The 22,516-nt window shown below is 38.9% G+C and overlaps 1 protein-coding gene across 1 annotated transcript in view; it reads right to left on the reverse strand.

Annotated features, from left to right (window-relative positions):
- DNAH1 (dynein axonemal heavy chain 1) overlaps positions 1-22,516 on the reverse strand; it is a 5,225,710-nt gene that overhangs the window by 1,561,634 nt on the left and 3,641,560 nt on the right. The window contains exon 55 of the mRNA XM_044076389.1: positions 17,040-17,225. Within this exon, the coding sequence (XP_043932324.1) occupies positions 17,040-17,225 (186 nt within the window). The remainder of the gene's footprint in view (positions 1-17,039; positions 17,226-22,516) is intronic.

Here is a 22,516-nt window from a genome sequence, read left to right on the forward strand (position 1 = left end):
AGCCCCGAATGCCTTCAGCAATACTGATTCATCCACAGAAGGGTTAAGTGGCTGCCAATCTCCCCTCTGTTTTAGGATCTCCAGGATGTCCGCAAAGGAGACATCCTCCAAGGGGGACCGTGGGGACCCCTCTGCTTCATCTAAATCTGTATCTGATGTAAGAAATTCTTGTGGGGAATCTATGTGCCTCCTCTTGCACAGTCTTTCCCTTGGTACTTCTTCAGATGGGGCTTCTGGAGAAGCGTCCGAGGAACCGGGAGCACCCTCTGGGGGCAAATGAGGCATTGGGTCTCGACGCTTAGTAGGAGCCGAGGATACAGAAGTTGAACGTGGACCCTTAGGGGGAGGAGAAGAAGAATCCGATGAGATATGTGTCTGTTTTGACAAGACCTTCCTCATGGCGTTGAAGGCACCGGTACCCGGATCCGAAGACCTTCCTGGTTTCGAGAAACCAGGAACAATCCCCGAGACCGGGGGTCCGGGCTCCGATCCAGAGGACGGTGCCGAACTAATCTGAGCGAGCCGAGGCTCCTAGGGGGAGAGTCGGTACCGACATCTCGGTTCGACTGTCCGCCCCAGAACCAAGGAACGATAGTCAGCTCTGGGACCCCTCTATCCGTTCCGAGGGCGTTGAGGTCAACGGTACCAAAAGCACAGCTATAGGCTTCAGTATCGATGGTTCTACCATCATCGGAACTTCGATTCTCGGCTCCGAAGACTCGACAGGTCTCGGAGGAGGAGTAGTAGATGACCCAGGGAGGGCTTCGAGTTTCAAAACCAGCTGGGACGAAACTTGGATCAATTTAGAAAGGGCCGAGTTCTCCATTAACTTCTGTATCACTCGATCCACATCCGAATCAGATAAGGGTCTCGAAGAGCGGGTCGAAGGGGCCGAAGTCGTCACCGAGTGAAGGATCGAAGGCGGCGGAACCTCTGAGACCGGCTCCAAGACCGGAGTCTCGATCAAAGATATACATTCGACAACCGACTCCGAAGTCTGTGGAGCCGGTGTCCGAATCTTAGTAGAGGTGCTCGGAGCCGATGACTTTGGCTCCGACACTCTCGAAGACTTGGACCCCTTCGAAGACTTGGAAACCAATTCAGCCTTGTCAAGGGCCTCCTGAAATTCGGGCTTTAATAAACCCCTGTCTACCAACTTCCTGCGTCTCTGCATCATGACCCTCCCACTGAAGGAATGACAAATAGAACAGTCCTCCTGTAAGTGGAGAGGGCCAAGACAGTAGATGCAGGAAGAGTGGTTATCCGTGATGGACATTTCCTGTCCGCATAGACATCTCTTAAAGCCTGATTTTTGCTTCTCAGACATGTTCAAAATTAGACATATACCTATAAAACCTGAAAACAAGAAAATATCAAGGTATCACTGCACACAAAAAAGTAAGGACTTAAGCCTTTCTAAAGAAAAAACACCTGTTAAAAGACAGGATAATAGGCCTGAAAATTGCCTTAGAAAAGTTATAATATAACAACAATAAGAAGAAGAATATATAACTCCCTGTAACTACACTAATAAAAGACTAATATATATATATATATATATATATATATATATATATATATATATATATATATATATATATATAAAACTATCTATACTAATAAGAAAGTTATGGAAAAACTTCGAAAACAGAAAAAGTTTACTGGCCCGAGCTTCTGCGATGCATCTGCTGCCGCGGCAAATTAGATCTGAGGGTTAGCACTAGGGGATTGTGTGACAGGACTGTGCCTCGAGCTTTCTCAAGATGCAGAGCTGAAGAAGTGCCGAGGATCGGCTCCGAACCCATGCGTAAGAACAAACGGCGAGATTGAACAATTTCACATTGGAGAACTATCCAAGAAGAAATACCAAGATCTTTTTAGTAAAAATTGCTGAAAAGACAATAATCATTAGAAAAATTAAAGCACTTAGCTGAGAGTATCAGCTGGCACATCCAATTTTCAGTATGGCAAACAAGATCTGAGGTAATGGAAGAGGGGTCTTGTGAGTAGAGCCTTAGCTTGAGAGTTTTGGCATGAACTATGTATAATGGCCGAGTTGGTTCCAAGAGGTCAGAACCAAACCTATCTGTCAAGAATGAATGAAGACTGACAACATTAGATGGTTCCTTTCAAAAAGGCTTTACAAAGTTTATGTGATATAAGTGATGTACCACTGAAACCAATATGGAAGTTAGATATTGTAGCAAGATGCACCAGAATCATAGAGGTTGATTAACCGGTCTCATACAGTGAGGCTAAGAAGTCTAAAATTTTGTAAACAGATGCTGAATATGGGTCAAGATTACAGTCTAGTGACCACTTAGTAAACTTTAGCCATTTGCTATGGTACAATTTTCTAGTTGAAGGTTTGTGGTCGGCCAGCATGATGCATTGGATCAGGGAGGTGAGGGAAGGATACCTGGCAATCATGGGAACTGGAGAAGCCATGCAGTGAGCTTGAGATGTTGTAAATTTGGATTAACCAGTCCCTCCAGGTGAGACAATAGGTCTGGAGCTGGGTCCAGTATCCCAGGTTTCCAAGCAGATTACGCCATAGGAAGGGAAACAAGACCTGTCAAGGCCAGAATGGAGCAATGATAATTATCCTGTTCCTTGACCTGTTGGCTTTCTTTAGAAACTGACATATTACTGGAATCAGAGGAAAGGTGTACAATAGACCGGGTGGCCAGTCATGAAGGAAAACAGCTCTGGGTGACTCCTCCAAGGAGGATTAGGGCAAAGTAACTGCTGCACTTGTTGTTCAGAGGCATCTCGTGACACAGGGGTTTATGTTTGGGCTGGTGAGCTTGTCGATAATACCTTAGTGGGGAATGGTGTCGAAGGCCTTTGCGAGGTCTAGGTAGGCTGTGTGGACCACCTTTCCCTCGTCTATAGCCTTGGTAACTATCTCAAAGAAGTCCACCAGGTTTAGGAGGCATGATCTGCCCTTAACAAAGCTGAACTGGGTAGAGTCCAGTGTTTGGAGGTTCCCAATGTCTCTGTTAATGAGATCCATGATGATGCGCTCCATAGCTTTGCAGACCAAGCTAGTCAGGCTTATAGGGCGATAGTTCCCGGGGTCCGTTGTGGCTCCACCTTTGTGGAGCGGAATAACCGTTGCTGTGCGCCACTCTATGGGCACGTAGCCTGTGGAGAAGCTAAGTTTAAACAGTGTGTTTAGGTGAGGGGTTAGTTCATCTTTGAGCCTGTGTAGGATGCAGTCTGGGACACTGTCCGGTCCCATTGATGCTATGTTTTTGGCTTTGGAGAGGGCTGTTTTAACCTGAGTGTCTGTGATTTCAGGGGCACTACATTCTTCTGGTATAGTTATGGACCCTTTTGGGGGTGAAAGGGGGGTGAAGTTTGCATTGAACCTGTCTGGCAGGATGTTGGCTATATCGGCCGGTTCAGTGTATTTTGTGCCATTCTGCACTAACTCCGAACAGATATGAGAATTGCCACTTAGATTCTTGAAATAGCTAAAGAATGCCTTGTGGTTATCTTTGGAGTCCATGGCAATTTTTCTTTCGAAGCTAGCCTTGGATGATTGTATGAGGGAACATAGTTTGTTGCTGATACTGATCAAGGATGTCTTCCTTTCTTGGGATTTTACTCTTTTCTGTACTAGTTTCCTCCTTCTATTGTATAGCTTGTTTATGGCAGGGGTCCACCAGACTGGTTTCCTTTTCTTGGAGGAGTGAGTCTTGGTTTTGCTTGGGATAGCACGATTCATGCATTCTTGAAGGTGCCTGTAGAGTGCATTAGTAAAGGATTTTGCAGCTTGGACAGTGTTATCCTTTACCATAGGGGCTTTGAAACTTCCCACCTTGGTCTTAAGTAACGTGAAGTTTGTGTTTGAAAAGTTTTTCACAGTGGTTTCTTTGACCGGGGGTGGTGGCGGAATGTGGATATCCAGAGTGATTAGTTTATGGTCAGATCTAACCAGCGAGGGGCTGACCTCCAGTGTGGAACACAGGTCGCTCATGTTGGTGATGACCAGGTCCAATATGTTGTCACCTCTGGTGGGGGTGTTGACCAGCTGATCCAGGGCATTTGAGTTTATAAATTCTAGGAAATGTTGGGCAAAGGAGTTTGTACTTGAGTAGTTCTCCCAGTTAATGTTTGGGTAATTGAAATCACCCAATATCAGGGTGTTTGGTAGGACCTTTATGATTCCCAGTGTTTACAGGAATGCAGAGTGGGGGTCCTGGGACATGGTGGGTGATCTGTAGCAAGCTATAACTTGAATAGCAGTTTTACCCATTGTTAGTTGCACGTGGATGATCTCTGAAACATCATGCTGTGCCACTAACCTGGAGGTGTGGGTATCCTTGATGAATATGGATACTCAACCGCCTTTTATACTTCGGTCCGGGTTTTGTGGCCGAAATATATGGTATGAGTTGTAGCCTGGTAGTGCTGGGGTGCTCTCTGGAGCCTTAAACCAGGTTTCTGTTACTGCACATATATCGATTTTCTCCATACTGAGGAGTGCCTCGAGTGCGTGAATTTTGTGGTTTAGACTTATGGCACTGACTAGCATTACCCTCAGTTTTTTGTTACTTGTGCTATTTACGGCAGTGGGTTTGTCTTTTGAGCCTTGCCTAAAAAAGGCACTATGGGGGTGGCAAGAGCCTTGGCCAGTATTCGAAAGCCTAAGGGTGACAGGTGCAAGCTGTCTCTAGTGAAGCAGCATGGCTTGTCAAGCATGTTATCCCAGGCTGACAGACACTGGATCCCCTATGGATGACACCAGAAGCTTAGCCAGTTGTTGAAATTGATAATTTTTTCTCCATACCGTGGTATCATTCTTGGTGAGGGCAGGATGCTACTCAGGGTCAGGGTCATACTGGCCTGGGCTACGTGATCAGAGAGCTCCTCCATCTCTCTTTTCATGTAGTCCAGGAGGTGTGGCTCAGGTCATTCACACCAACATGGACAATGACAGAGTCATATTTGTACTTGTTCTGGAGTGACCTGAGCGCTTGTGTTATGTGGAGGATCCTGGCACCCGACAGGCAGCTAACAGTAACCTTCTCCTTGTTCAGCCTAGTGATTGGGATGTCAGTGTGCCTGACTATAGAGTCACCTATTACTAGTGTGTTGGGTATGTTATTTTGCCTTAAGGGCTGTGACTGCGTGGCACACTGATTTTGTGAAGTATGTGTTTCATGGTTTGTGTTGGGGGGTGGAGGTTGCTTGGATGTCTGCTTTGGAGATCTCTGTTGCTTTTGCAGATTTTTATTTAGAGCTTTCGAGTATGTTTTCGTGTATTTATGTGTGTTTTTTGCTGGTGCTGGTTTCATAGGTGTATGTGAGACTGGTGGTGTGATGCAAGTAATTCCATTCTCCTCTTGACTGCATGGTCCAGTCTTGGGTTGAGAGAGCTTAGCCTCCAGTTTGGCTGTATAATTGCATCTCTCGCATGTATTAGTGTTTGGTGGAAGGAGGTCAGGGTTGCCTGTGTACATGAGGCAATTGTAACATTGCCTCAAAATGACCAGATTCACCAGTTGGACCAGCGAGTACACCTGAAACTGCCCTTTAGAGATGCCTGGATAGGTACAGTGAACTGTTTTACTGATTGGCTGGTAAGGTCGAATAGAGAGCCTTGTCCTTCTCTACTGTATATGGAGGTCTAGTGCTAAGGTTTATTAGTGCTTGCTATGAGTTTTGAGCAAGTGCAGGGATGAGAAGTGAATTGTTTGAGTGCTTAAGTTGAAAGTTTGTCTAGTTCCAAGGGAAAAATTGAAGAGTAGACTTTTTGGAGCCGGGAATAGTTATACCCTAGCTAACCGGTGCTGCCCGGAGGGCAAAACCACGCAAATGTGGGTTTTATAGCAGGGAAATAAAAGAGATAGAAATTAGCCCAAAATGGCCAATAAACTACTAATTTCTGGGCCGAAACCACTCCTCCAGGAACAGATAGGCTGCTCAAAGCTCCCTCTCTCACAGTGAACAGAGAAACTTCCTTTTATCCAAGTAAGGTATGGGCAAACACAGAAACTTGCAACACAGTCCTGAATTCAGCACTAACCTAAAAACTGGACTATACTCATTTAGAAAGGTGGGAAAAACAAGTATTTTTTTTTGTTTTTTTGTTTTTTTTCAGAAAATAAAGCAGATACAATAAAAAAAAACACTTTAAATGCACAGAAATGGTTATCACACTTGAGTGCATAGCCTACAACAGTTAAACAGGTAATTTAAACACAAAAATGACTTTGCTAAAGTGCAGGCAATAAATAAGTACAATATGTAGCTGAAACAAGCTTTTTAAATCACAGAAACTCTAGAAAATCAGCATTTCAGACGGAATTAGCTAAGGCAGCAAGAAAATGCATAAAAATGATACTTAATCACTCCAAAGTCTCTCCTTTGTCTTTCTGCTGCTGTAGAACTCTGCAGGGCACCAGGCAGGAGTTTGCTGAGCTGTATACTGGCACAAAAACCTCAAAAATGCAGGTTTTATAGCAGGGAAATGAAAGAAATAGAAATGAGCCCAAAATGGCCAATAAACTACTAATTTCTGGGCTGAAACCACTCCTCCAGGAACAGATAGGCTGCTCAAAGCTCCCTCTCTCACAGTGAACAGAGAAACTTCCTTTTATCCAAGTAAGGTATGGGCAAACACAGAAACTTGCAACACAGTCCTGAATTCAGCACTAACCTGAAAACTGGACTATACTCATTTAGAAAGGTGGGAAAAACAAGTATTTTTTTTTGTTTTTTTTTTTCAGAAAATAAAGCAGATACAATAAAAAAAACACTTTAAATGCACAGAAATGGTTATCACACTTGAGTGCATAGCCTACAACAGTTAAACAGGTAATTTAAACACAAAAATGACTTTGCTAAAGTGCAGGCAATAAATAAGTACAATATGTAGCTGAAACAAGCTTTTTAAATCACAGAAACTCTAGAAAATCAGCATTTCAGGCGGAATTAGCTAAGGCAGCAAGAAAATGCATAAAAATGATACTTAATCACTCCAAAGTCTCTCCTTTGTCTTTCTGCTGCTGTAGAACTCTGCAGGGCACCAGGCAGGAGTTTGCTGAGCTGTATACTGGCGCAAAAACCTCAAAAATGCAGGTTTTATAGCAGGGAAATGAAAGAAATAGAAATGAGCCCAAAATGGCCAATAAACTACTAATTTCTGGGCTGAAACCACTCCTCCAGGGACAGATAGGTTGCTCAAAGCGATAGGGTGCTCAAAGTTCCCACTCTCAGAGTGAACAGAGAAACTTCCTTCTATCCAAGTAAGGTATGGGCAAACACAGAAACTTGTAACACAGCCCTGAATTCAGCACTAACTTGAAAACTGGACTATACTAGCTTAGAAAGGCGGGAAAACAAGTATTTTTTTTGTTTTTTTGTTTTTTTCAGAAAATAAAGCAGATGCTATCAAAAACACTTTAAATGCGCAGAAATGGCTATCCCACTTAAATGTGTAGCCTACAACAGTTAAACAGGTAATTTAAACACAAAAACGACTTTGTTAAAGTGCAGGCAGTAAAATAAGTACAATATGTAGCTGAAACCAGCTTTTTAAATCACAGAAAGTCTAGAAAATTGGCGTTTTAGGCAGAATTAGCTAAAGGCAGCAAGGAAATGCAGAAAAATTATACTTAATCACTCCAAAATCTCTCTTTTGTCTCTCGGCTACTGTAGAACTCTGCAGGGCACCAGACAGGAGCTTGCTGAGCTGTATACTAGCGCAAAACCTCGCAAATGTGGGTGTTATAGCAGGGAAATGAAAGAGATAGAAATTAGCCCAAAATGGCCAATAAATTACTAATTTCTGGGCTGAAACCACTCCTCCAGGGACAGATAGGCTGCTCGAAGTTCCCTCTCTCACAGTGAACAGAGAAACTTCCTTCTATCCAAGTAAGGTATGGGCAAACGCAGAAACTTGTAACACAGCCCTGAATTCAACACTAACCTGAAAACTGGACTATACTATCTTAGAAAGGAGGGAAAACAAGTATTCTCAGACTGCAGGTCTGGTCTGAATGAACAGTTCAAAAGTCAGCAGTTACTCAAAAAGAATCTTGCAGTTGTGGCTCTGCTCTTTCTTGGCTCTTTAACCTGCTGGTTCAGGAGTCAGAGCTGAGCTTATATTCAGGCTTAAGCCAAGCCTGAGCCAGCTCAGGCTTGCCCACCTCTACAGTTATACTTGCTAGAATGGTATCAGATGGGTATATTTTATGAGGCAATTGGCTAAACTGAATGATATATTTCTGCAGAGAGAATACCCTAAAGTTTTATTTCAGCAAATTTACAATGAAGGTAAAAGAGAGACAGGGAGACAGACAGACAGACAGCAGAACAACCTTCAGTCAACTGTGATGCATTGCCACCTAGTGCCCATCAAGCAATTTACTACAACACGATCACCAGCAGAGCATTGTGGGGTAATATACAGTGACTGATTTCAAATTCAAATCCAGATATAACCTCAAGTCATACGGTTTTATCACCCAGAGACTTCCAACTCCTTTTTCTTCTCCACAGTCTATGATGTAAATCTCTTCACTATCGTACTAGGCCACTTCTATACTTTCCTCACTTTGCTTTGATTCATACTCATATATGGATATCAAAGCTTCGCAACAGCCAACAAAGCTCTTCAACCCTCATGGAAAATAAACCTTGGAAAATGTCAGATAAAATATATGCAAACTGTTTCTTAATCTACACTCCCTCACAAAAATCAGAAAGTATACCCTTTTACACTGAGCATTACAGTCATTTTTAAAATGTCGCTGTTTATCCACCCTTTATATGTCTTGTCTGGTTGGGAAAATAACAATAACATGTAGTCCTTTAATTTAAATGTAACAAAATGAACAAGCATATATTCTGGTTGCCGACCACTGAAACAAAATGAACAAGCATATACTCTGGTTGCCTACTACTGACCTCTAAGATAGGTAAAAAAGAGTTAATTCAGTCTTAATTTGGCTGACATGTAGCTCAGTCCACGCAGCCAATTTGTCTTGCACATAAGCCAAACAGTCTTTACCTGTACTACTTCTTTTTGGGTATTCCAATAATAAAATATTTTCCTTCAAGCTTTGTCCTGCTGATTGATTTTTTTCTTTTGACCATATTAGTCTCATCTACAGAATATGTGTACTTTTCTTTTATAGGTTCATAGATTCATAGGTATATACTAGGCTGACTTCCACTCAAGTCTTTATAAGACTAGCCAAGCAGGCCAAATGTATCCCGCAAATTTGTGACCCTTACAGGTTATTTTAGGGAGTATCTGTAAGCCAGGACAAGATTTACAGGCTGCTTCTGCCCATTAGAGACATAGGTGCTAGATAGATAAGGAGTATATTTTTATGATTTCCCATCGACTGGTCTGGGTTTTTTCTTGAATAATGTTAGGGAAGAACTCTCCTTCACATCAATGGGAAGCCATTTCAGAGAAGGGTAATTCTCAGAGATAAATACCTGTTCCTCCAGCATGTCCTATTTATGTTGCAAGCTAAGTTTAAATTCCTAGATTGAGTAATTATGATGCTATTCATTTTGCAGATATGCAAAAGGTCCATCAGAGTGGGATCCAAGGATGCCTTGTATGCCAGGCACAGATCACCTCTCAACAGTCTATAAACAGAGTGCAGATATAGGGCTTTGAGGCAATCTGCATAGGACATGCTGTTTCCATTTGTTGCATGTGTCTGGTCAGGTACATACTGAAGAGGGCATGGTACTCAATGATGGGCCTGATGAGGGCCGAACACAATGGAAAGATGACTTCCTTGGACCTAAATGCCATGCCCTTGCTTATAAGTTGAGCAACATAAAATGATTTCCTTACTACCTTAGACACATGTTGGTCAAAAGCCAGGTTACTATCTATATACATGCCCAAATCCGTGGCCACTGGTTTTACTCTTAGGGGTGTGTTATTGATGAGGTAATTTTCTAGGGGGACTGTCTTCTCAAAGGGTACTATTATGCATTTCTTGGCACTGAGTTTTAAGTCATGGCTTTGGTACCAGTCATTTGTATGTGTGAGTCCCTCCTTTAGAATGTTAGCATCTAGGGGAATTCTATGACTGCTCCTAGTTTGCAATCATCTTCACACTTGGTCAGCATGAAGCTCTTGACATTGACCTTGACTTCTAAGAAGAGATTCTAAAAAGGAGCAAACCCAGCACAGAGCCCTAAGGGATTCTACTAGTGACTGACTACTTTGTCTAAGTGTTCTCCCCATTCTTTTATCCTAACTTCCTGCTCCTCCTGAGAGCTTTTAATTCCTTATTCCCCTTGGTGAGAGGACATGCAGGTGGGTGGTGTGACAGAGCAGGATGCAGAGGACAGGAAGAAATGGAAACAGATGATCCGCTGTGGCAACCCCTAACAGGAGCAGCTGAAAGAAGAAGAAGACGTAGAAGAAGATTCTCCTTTTGCAGCTCTTCAGTGTCACCAGCATGTAAATTTAAGGCATCTGCCACCTTAGCACCTCTCTCTTTTGCTTCAGCAATATAATTATCAAGTTTTGTTCTCATTTAAATTTCTCTCTCAAAAACAAATATCAGCTGCTCCCAAGGCACTTTATCAGACACAGCTATTCTCTGAATCTTTTAAATCTTCCTAGGAAAGACTTATCACTATTCTTCATGAAAACAACATGACTTTTTTGCCTTTTTTTTTTCTTCTCTTTCTGTTAGTGTTGTTATTTAATCACTAAGTTTCAATATTTCACTCTGATGGACTTTCTGTGGTCAGTTCCACAAATATTTACATATATAATATGAATCTTAACTGCCAGCAGATGCACAGTTATATAAAACACCAGCTTTATTTGCAGAAGAAAATGAGAACAAAATGAAAATACAGATCTCGTGGCATTTCCTCGGTTAATTCCACATCAGTTTTTTTACCTTGATGCAAGGATTACAGTCCAAAATGTTGTCACCATTTCTGCCTTTCCTAAGGTCAGTCTCACACAGCCATTCCAGCAACACACTGTCACATAAGGTCACAGCTGTAGACCTTACAAGGCATGCCCTCCAGCTGTACCAAAATAAATAAATAAATAATTTCCTGAACATGCATTAGGCAGACCACATCCACAATAAGACCCTGAATAGGCTGTCGAACTCCAGAAATCCTGAGTCTTTAGTCACAGCCACTGCTCTCACATATGATGAACCTTCAACTGAGAAGTCAACTTCCTGATCCTGTCTTCCTCTCTACAGTACATTAAATGACAATTATCTTTTCATTATTTTAGGTGATTTAGTCAGGTGGATCTCTACACTGTGTGAGTATCTTGTAAACTCAAGGCCTGTATCCCCCACATTTAAAGCAATATTCTAATATTCACTTACAGGATATCACAACACACACACACACACACACACACACACACACACACACACACACACACACACACACACACACACACACTAAATAACCTAGCATGTAAAAGTCCCATTAGCAATGTTATAAGTCTTCCATCTACAGCACCATTCTATAGACGTTTATCTTTCAGAAGACATTTTGTATAACTCTATTGCATCAAAAGTCAGATCAGTTTCTGAGGTGCATCATTATATTTTGAAGAAACTCATTTCAAATTATTTTCAAAAATGCCTCTAATTACACCCAACTGACATAACATTTGTGCTTTTATACGTTCATAGGTGAGTACTTGACTAGCTGCCCTTGTGGGACATTTACAGCCTAGCCAATTTCCCTTTTTGAGCTCAAAATAACATATCCCATTTGCTTATAGACTGACCTTACCCAACTCATGGTGGATGATTTTATATTACCCCCTAATGAAAATAACTGGGATCATACCACAGATAATTTGATGGGACCCATGCATGGGATAAAGAATTTAGGAGATGCTTCTGTCCATTAGTTGTACAGGGGACAGTCCTGGGATAAATTTTCTGTTTTCCATCCATAGATCTAAGTTGTACTTGAATATGGACAAGATGAACTTTGTTTTATGTGGATGAGGAGTCTGTTCCAGAGCAGCGGTATCCTCTGCGAGATATATCCGTCCCTCCAAACTGTTCTATTGATGTTGCAGAAGAAGCTTAGATCCCTAGACTGAGTATTTCTGATGGCAATCGACTTGCTGATGTGTAGTGAATCCATCAGCAATGGGTCAGAGGATTCCCTGTATGCCAGACACAGATCGCCTTTTAGAAGTCTGTAGGATACAGAGTATAGTGACAGGGCACTGAGTTGGGATATGTAGGACATGTTGTTTAGGCTTGTATCCTTTTAATAAGGTATCTCTGTGGGCATTCCAGTTGTTCCATGAGTCTGGACAGATACTAGGGAAAGGGGGCATTATATTCAAGTACTAGCCTAATGACGGCTGAGTAAAGGGGGTAAGGACATCCCTAGATCTAGACACAATCCCTTTGTTTATAATCTGTGCAGTATAGAAGGACTTTCTTATACAATAGACACATGTTGGTCAAAAGTTAGGTCACTGTCCACATAAGTTCTCAAATCCTGAACAACTGGATCAACTCTTAGGGCCATATTTTCAATGTGGTAGATCCCTGGGGTAAATTACTTCTCAAAGGATACAATAATGCATTTTTGCCATTTTGTTTTGGTCCATGATTTTTGCACCAGTTATTAATTTAGGACAAACCTTCCTGCAGGATAGCTAAGTTATTTGGGAATTCAATGACTGCTCCTAGCTTGCAGTCATCTGCAAACTTAGTCAGCCACAGATATTTGGTATTGGCTTTTACTTCAGAAAAGTAAATGACAAACGGGAGAGGTCCCAGCAAAGAATCCTGGGGGACTCTACTGATAACTAGTCTCATTGTGGAGGTAACCTCCCCTATTTTGATTATCTGCATCCTATCTGTGAGCCAGCTGACAAACCAGGGGGTGACAGAGGGGTTTATCAAAGTTTATTTAGCTTTTCTACTATACCTGAGTGGGGAATAGGTCGAGGTATATGGTGTGTACCATTCTGCCTTCATCCATTGCTTTAGTGACCTTTTCCAAAAAAAAAAAAAAACACCAGGTTGAGTATGCATGACCTACCCTTGATGAATCCAAACTGAGACGGGTCCAGTGATTGAAGGTTTCCTATGTCCTGATTGATTAATTCCATGATAAGTCTTTCCATGGCTATGCATATGAAGCTGATCAGATGTAAGGGTCTGTAGTTGCTTGGGTCTGTGCAAGGTCCATCCTTATGTAGGGGAATGACAGTAACTGTCTCCATTTCCTTAGTACAAAACTTGTATGGAGGCTGAGACTGAAAAGTGTTGATAGAAAACTAAGCTGAGAGGGTGAAAAAAAAGACACATGTGGAGAAAGCAGGAGGCAGTTGCTGTGGTCTTTGTTTGAACAGGCTCAACTGAAAAGGTCACTTACAAACAAGCTCACACATTTTCAGTCCCTTTGTAAGACAGCAAAGTGACCAATTAATTTGTTATCATTCCCGATGGGCTTTTATCAAAATCCACAGCCTTTTCTAGAATAGAATTAATACACTAGGAATTATCTTTTCTAACTTCATTGGATGTTGAAATATGTTCAAATACTTGCTCTTCCAATAACAGCAATAGGAAGTAATCATTTCATGAACCTCGGTTTTCTTAATTTAAGAAAGCAAAATTTTCACTTTCACCAATTACTGACAGGATTTCAAAACTCTTAAAGTCACTGTAGCTTTCTGTTAAAAAAAAGAGACATGCATAGTCAACCTCAGCCACAGAACTACCTCAAATAACTTTTCTTTCAAAACAAAACTGGGATTTCAGCAGCTTATTTACACTGAGGCAAAGTCAAGTAATGGGAACCAAAGAGCCACAAAAGCCCAGCATCCAATCAGAATAAGCACTCTTTCTCAATTTTCTCAGAAAAGAACAACTCCAAATGTTCTAAGATGTTAGTGTTTCAAATGGCTGAAGAATCTTTAGTACTTTTCTCTCCTTTTAGTTTGAATGGTACATTGCTTTAGTGTCATAAATGACATCTGAGGTAGCCAGTAGGAAACTTACATGGAGACTATCAAATGTTGAAGAACTGAAGCTAATTAAAAATTTGGTATGATATATACAGAGATGTTATGAATACTGGAAATAAAGTAGCTATAGAAGGCATTAGTCTATGTTTTTATAATGAGGAATTCTGACAGTCATCTATACTCTTAAGGGAGAGGAGACTGTGAAATTATATAGACAGGCATTTAAAAAGCTGCAGTATGTCCTATGAAAATGAGATGAGCCTTATATATTATACACAACAGTAATACTTCTCACATCTCCTACTCCAGTACTGAAATAATTCTACATGCGTAGAAGCAGCTACTATTAGTGACTGAAAGATTAGGAAAAATAGTTTCAGAATCTATTTTCCTTTTCAGAAGTTCTCTGCAACATAGTTAAATAATATGGTACAGATGACATTTATTTAGACATTCAAGGTTTTGATAAATGATTAACAAAATATGTCAATTTCAATTTGAAAATGATAAAGGAGACTTTTCATTGATATACACTCATTGCTCATTCAACAGTCACAAGAAATATCTTTCTCTGATACTGCTTCAGAAAAGTTTTTAAGAGATAATCTTGAAATCTAACATAAAGCAACATAATTCACCACACTACAGATAAAGTCTCAAAGTAATAGACATTAATCTAGCTCTTAAAATTATTTTACTTGGTAAGCATTAAATTATAAGTCTGTTGGATGAAGAACTGTCAGGTAAAGACAAATTTCCCAACTCCTAGCTATACAACATCCATGCAACTGAAAAACGCTACCTCCAATTTCAGAAAAAGTGTTTCGCCAACCAAGGTTGTTGCCAATGGAATTTCACTTTTATACTTTCCTTAACCTACAGCAACTTAAAGGTTCAGAGGACAGAGCCTCATACATGGGGAAGTGTGAGATCCCTCCATGAAACTAATCATTTTAGATATTTTCTTGTTTGTCAATACCTATCTATTGATCCCCTCTAGTAGCTGGCCACCAGCTGCTCCTAGAAGCCTCTCCTCATTTACTGAGTATACCAAACCATACAAACTAACCCTGGACTTTCTCCAGTCCACTATGAGACAGTGAGGAGAATGAGCCACCTCTGGCAGCATCATATTACTACTGAGAAAGAATTTTGTGTATGCCATAAATTCCTACCCCCCTGTTTGCACCCATAACATCCTGGGACAACTGCAATGAGATAGGCTGGTGTATTGTGCCACCTTTGCAGTGACCAATGCCCTGCCTCCCTAAAAATATTACCCCCATGTGTCCACAGCTGCCATCAGAGATTAACTGCAAAGTGTGCCTGATTGTACCCACCCCCCTCCCAGGATAGGCATGTCTATCCTCCCCCTTTCAGCATATCAGATGCTCAAGCTACAAATCAAACTCCAGCTACATGGGCTGATGAAAGGATTTATACGTCTATATCACTATATTGGCTTCTTTGTACCCAGTTATTGATGCTGCACCCAGTGCCCTGCCTCCCTAAAAATAATACCCCCATGTATCCACAGCTGCCATCAGAGATTAAGTGCAAAGTGTGCTTGATTGTACCCCCTCCCAGGAGGCATGTCTACCCACCCCCTTTCAGCATATCAGATGCTCAAGCTACAAATCAAACTCCGGCTACATGGGCTGATGAAAGGTTTTATACCTCTATATCACTATGTTGGCTTCTTTGCACCCAACTATTGATGCTGCAAGTAACAGCAAATCAGCTGTGGACAAATCAGCTGTCAAACAACTGTGATATATTCCTGTTTGACTACATATACAAGCATGTGTATCTTTTACTGTTAAGTGTTTAGATTTGCTTTAATATATATATATATACATATATATATATATATATATATATATATATATATATATATATAGATATCTATATATATATATATATATATATATATATATATATATATCTATGGGTCTACTACTGGAAATCAAAATGACACTATTTCGAAATCTGGTATTCGATGGCCACAAATGCAAAAGTGCACTTCACCGTAAGTGCACTTTCGCGAACACCACTAGAAAGAACGGGCAATGTCCTCCACTGTGGTGTGGTAGTCACAGACCTTAGGGTTAGGACTTGGGTTAAGGATAGTAGATAGCCCTACTAGGTACCCACTATCCTTAACCAAAGCCATAACCCTAAGGTCCATAACCATTTGCTCAAGTGGTGTTCGCAAAAGTGCACTTTCGGTGAAGTGCACTTTCGCGTTACTGGGCATCTACCACCAGATTTCGAAATAGTGTAATTTCAATCTCCGGAGTAGACCCATCCATATATATATATATATACATATATATATATATATATATATATATATATATATATATATATATATATATATATATATATATATGTATGTATATATATATATATGTATATATATATATGTATATATATATATATATATATATATATACACACATATATATATACATATATATATATATATACATATATATATATATATATATATATATATATACATGCATACATATATATATATACATGCATACATATATATATATATATATATATATATATATATATATATATATACATGCATACATATATATATATATATATATATATATAGATATACATCACAAGTCTTAATGAAGCATGATGGGAAATACTTTGCTGTAAACTGCTTCCTAATACATTTCAAGAGAATACATACCAACATAATAAAAGTCAGCTTCTTGTACTCGAATAGGGAATGATGTTTCCAAAACTAACTAAAGGACTTAAATCTGTTAAATAACCACACACACAAAACTATAAATATCAGAAGCTCATTGTGCAGCCAGAATGAAGCAGCACTAAAGCTACTTGAAGCAACAAAGGCACCTTTTGTAAAATGCAAGTACGCTTATCCCTATGCCATGCAATTCATGATTACTGAAAAATTGTGACTCAGGATGTTTCTGCATAAAAATACACAGACATTTTTTCGGACTTGTTTTCTACTGTCTAGAATCCAGCAAGCAGCTCCCAAGACAACTTTAAACCACTTTTAGTATACCTCAGTAACATCATTTTTATTGAGTGACTTTAGGCTGGCTAATGCTGCATCCAAGGCTGGAAGAGCTTCGTCCAGGTCCTTCTGAGCATCATCTGCAATTGCCTGGGCTTTACTTGCTTTTTCTGTAGCTTTGCTCTCTTCTGCTTGCACTGCAGTCCGTGTCTCTTCGGCTATGGTAGTATCAGCCTGTAAAGAGAGAAAACATATTAACTGTGTTTGCCTTTTTAAACTTTCTCAAGTAAAAATTAAAGAATGACATCAGGTATTCACGGAGATATCAGCTGTTGAGATAAAAAGTGTAACAGTTGAATGACAAAAAAATAGCTTTTTTTATGTACAGATTCACCTTCTCAGGTACTTTTTTGGCTTTCTTTTATCAAGGGAACATGACATCAGCTTTCTTTTATACAGTATAAACACTACATATTATTTTGTAAAGAATGACTATACTGATAAATGGACAGAGATAAAGGCTCTTTAACTGTGCATACAGTGACCATGTTAGGAAAGAACATAGGTAACTGGGGGAGCACTGGTGGAATGATCAGGCAGATAAGGGTCTGCTTTCATTTCTTGGGATAAGTCGGTAACTGACATTACTGGGATGGATAATAGCAAATGTACTGGTGGATAAGTATGGTAGAAAAGTCTGATGCTGGAAGGATGACATTACAGGAATTACTTCTTGATTATTAATGTAGAGTCCAACACTAGCAAACCATCAAAAACATAGACTTCTGAAGAAAGAAAAAAAAAAACAAAGTCTGATGAGGCTACTCTGGATATTCTATACCTTCAATTCATATTCTAGGGAGTAAACCAGAATGCATGGTATCTCTCTTTTTAAACATCTTTATTAAATCTTCACATTTTAAATGGTAACATGACTTTACATACATTAATATAAAAGAAAACAAACTGCACTAACAAGTTTCCAATATTATTGTCATGCAATAAACATATGTGCTTTCTTTTAATACATTTCAGTGACTCTATTATATAAATTGCTCAGTTTCTGTCTTCCCTTAAACTTCACTCCTCCTCCTGAACATTATTATGTATGTATTCATTCCACTAAAGTCTATCAAGGAAGGCAAATGCTACCATTGCCTACTCATAAAAATACCAGTTGACTCTACTGAATGCTTTCCTGCATCAAGAACCTACCAACAGCAGTAGTGCTTTCTTATACTCTGCTTCCCTCTGGGTCATCATTGTTTTACTAATACTCTCAAATGTTTGCTTCCCTTCAGCAAAACTATGCTGATCCATATTTATTAACTCTGGCTGCACCTTTACATTCTCTTAGCTAGTACTGACCTTAAAACTTTGTAATCATAGTTTAAAATTGAAATGGGTCTATATGATGCCCGATATGAAGAGTATATTTATCAACTGTTGAGTCTCGTCTTCCTCTAACATTGGCATAATTAAGTCTTCCATAAATATTTCCAGGTGGGTCTTTTCTTGGTTCTCCATTTCTCTACTGTATACAATTTTTTATAAAATGGCTGAAAGAGTTATAACACCTCTGGAATATTTGTGGTTATTTTTCTTGTCATGTGCCTCCTAAGTTTGGTGACAACCATTTTGACTTTCTGTTGTCTAAATTATTCTGCTAAAAAATGTTTGTGCTCTGGAGTTGTTATCTCCATAACAAACAAACATAGTTGCTTATGCTTAACAGCAACCTTTCTAAACTTGTGCATATTATCTAAATACTATATTTTTTCTTTTAGCCCTTTGCAGTTTCTCCCCTTCTTGTTCATGGATATTTCCCCTTATTCTGCAATACTTTAAACCTTGTCAGCCCCCCCTAAAAAGTACCCATTACATTTCCCATACCTCTTTCTCTCTTTTTCCCACATGTTTTAAAATTTCACTTCCAATTAATCCCACTCACTTGCTATCCCCTTCTGAAGAAACTTATATTTTCCTTAATAACTTCTGAACCATTTCTACTATCCATTCCTTAAATTCCTTCCTCTTCAACATTTAACTGGAAAAGCACCGGTGTCTCAATTTTACTTAATTACCCTGAATCTTTATCTTACTTTTATTGGTGAATAATCTGAAATAGTTATTGGATGTGTGCCAAAGCTTTCAATGAACTACAAATACTCCTGTGAGATATAGTGATTATACAGTCTAGCCCAGTTCTTCTACGTTAAGGAAAATATATAGATTCTGAGTCCCTTATACTGAATTCACATTTCCTTACCAAATATTCTCATATATATCCGACAAAGTTTCTGTGGGTGAAAAGAAAGCATTGGTGTGGATAGTTTGTATTAAACTTTATACCATATTGGCTTGGCTTGGCTTTGTCTCTGCTACAGGTGTATGGACCTTTACAGTGTACGGACCTTTACTGGCTTTCTTTTCTGCACTGCTGTGGAATTTTGGCATTTGTATTATTTACAGTATTTCCTGTGGTTACTAGAATATAAATACATGCCAGCATAACCCTCGTCCACTGCCGATAACCCTTACTACCACAAATATACCATTATTATTTTTTTCTTCTTTTATCACTACTGATGCCCATCTAGTAATCAGTATTATTATTGCCTTTTCCTTTGTCCCTGATATTACGCTGAATACCAGTGTTGAATCCTTTTCTCTGTCAAATTCGCACGCTCATTTCTATCCAAATGCATTTCCTGTGACATTGTTATTTGCACCCTACATGTCTTAATATAATTCAATAGTCTTTGCTTTTTGCCTGTGCCTTTAAGGCCGTTAATATTCCATGTAAATATTGTGAAAGCATCCATTCTGATAAATAGCTGTTATCTCTGCATATTATACATAACAGTTCTTTTGAATAAATGTTTCCAGCTTGCAGCTTACATGCACCCACTAAAGTATGGAAGCTTGTCTTGCATTTACATGCTTCTTCTCATCTCTGTTTGAACCTTTGTTAGCTTTTTACAGACTTTTCTTCATTAATAAAAACTCTCAAGAAACAAAATGTTAAATTCATTTTCATAACTCCCACCCCTTTTTAACTCGCATGGAACAAACAAAACTATATGCACTTTACAAAAAGAATGTTATCCCCTCTAAATAGAAACAGTTTCTCCAGACTGACAGTTCCACAGGTATTCCCTAGTCTAAAGTTAGGGTTAGTCATGCAACACAACATATTACAGCCTATATTCTCACTTACAGATTGTTGTTGGTTATTCTTTTATCATTCTTCCACTTCTAGGTGTGAAAAATAATTTGCATGCCTTCAGTAAGCATTAACTTACATCAAGAAAAATTAATTGGCTACCCATAAAAAGTTAAACTAAGCTGCACACTGTTATATTTAATGCATTAAATAACTAAAGTTGCTGGGGAAGTAACTATTTGTATGACTATTCACTTCCCACATTTTTAAGCTCCATTCTTCACCAAGCTGTTCACCAATATCCCTTTACATGTTAATTACATTTTATCTTCCATCACTCAGAACACTCTCCTCTCATAAGTAATTGCTTGCACCTGTGAGTTTCCTGTCTCTAACTAAAAGCAGGTACTATTGTAAGAAAAGCTTGCAGCTTAACAAATGCAATAATAACACTTGTAGATTTCGATAAGAACATACTGTTCAGACCTATCATGATTAATTGTTAGCATCTGCAATCTCCTTGCTACAACTAAAAGAAGGTAATGAAAAATAGTAACTTGGCAGATACAGGAAAATGCTCATTGTTTGCTCTTGGTGCATTTAAAAAAACATTGTCTATTGCTTAAACTAAAGACTTTAGTCTAAACATCAACTTCTACAAAAAGAGAGAAAATTATATTTTTTAATTCTATATATATATATATATATAATATGATTATTATACTTTTTACATCCCACAACAGATCACAATATTATATTAACTTTAACTTGCTTCTTTCCAGCTTTTCTTATCTTGTTAAAGTGTAACTCCTGGCTGTATTACAATGAAGAAAAAGTATTTTCTTAATTTAAGATCACTAGCATAAACAGTCACTTGACAGAACTCCCCCACCTCTGATGTAAAATATCTCTGACTGCATACTATACAAGACTGTCTCACAATACAAAATTTACATCATGAATTTTTTATATAAATATTAAGAAAAACTGTTCTTATAATTACTTCATCTGTCCCTTTAGTGTCCTAAACATTAATGACATAAAGCAGAGGTTTGCTTTTTAGTTCCTCCACTACTTTAACACAGTCATCAAACTTTCAATCTTTTTTCAACTACTGCTTCTTGAAGAACCACAGTGCACTTGTCTAAACTATATCTAATGGTATTGATGCTTTACAAAGCTCACATTTATTTATTCATTTCACATTGCTGCTTATCTTCTTCCCTGAGCAACTTAACCTTCCAACACAGGTCTCTGCTTCAAGTCAAAGATTCCCCTAATTCACCCAGTCATCATTTCAATGTTGTACTGCTGCTCATGCATTGTCCCTTGGAATAATGGGAATATCTCTCTATTTTTTTTATTATTGTCAGAACTCTAAGAATGAAAAAGACTCATTCAACTTGTTCACTTACACTTTGTTGGTTTTTATTTCTTCCTCAGCCTAACGGCCATCCATAAATGCCTTTCATCCTCTAGGAAAAAATATTATGAAGACAGATGGTTATAGCAAGTTGTATTTCACAGCTGCTTACTGACATCCCTTGACTGCTGGAATAAACTTGCTTTTCTTCTGTCTAGTGTAGAGTAAATCCTTTGCTGTAAATACTCAGGTGTCCCCAGTTTTTAATACTTTTCCTTTCTTTCACACTTTTGTCATGAGCAGCTCTCTCTGTTGGTACAGTTGCATCTTTACTAATACATGTTGCTTTCTCATGGCCATATTTGGAGTAGACTCATGAAGTGCTCTCTCAATTAACAAATCCCGATGTAGAACATCAGTCCCATTGCTTATCTGTACTTTAATATAAAAATATAAAAATGTTTTTTTTTTTTAATAAAGAATGCTTTTTATTGAGTCACTCTAAAAAGCAAAAAATAAAGAAGAGTGAAACCTTTGCAAAAGAAACACAGACAAGTGGATTTCAGAAAAGCATTTGAGGTTGGTTTCATTGATTCCTGTTACTTCTTCTGGTACCTCATTACCACAATCAGCAAAACCAACCTTGAATGCTTTTTTGAAATCAGCTTGTCTGTGTTTCTTTTATAAAGTTTTCACTCTTCTTCCTTATTATTTTACTTTTTAGACCAACTCAATAAAAAGCATTCTTTATTAAAAAAATCTTTTTATATCTTTATTTTTTACTTTTTACTGTTTAAGTAAAATATTGTCTGTAGTGTGTAGGGAGATTTGAGTGTGTGTGTGTGTGTGTGTGGGGGGGGGGCGGGAATTATGTAGGGAGTTGTGAGACTGTGTGTGTGTGTGTGTGTGTGTGTGTGTGTGTGTGTGTGTGTGTGTGTGTGTGTGTGTGTGTGTGTGTGTAGGAAAAGATGTAGGTTTTCATTTAAGGCTGTCTGT

The sequence above is a fragment of the Protopterus annectens genome, chromosome 7.part0 (genome assembly GCF_019279795.1).
Source record: "Protopterus annectens isolate FY-2018-M chromosome 7.part0, PAN1.0, whole genome shotgun sequence".
Lineage (NCBI taxonomy): Eukaryota > Metazoa > Chordata > Ceratodontiformes > Protopteridae > Protopterus > Protopterus annectens.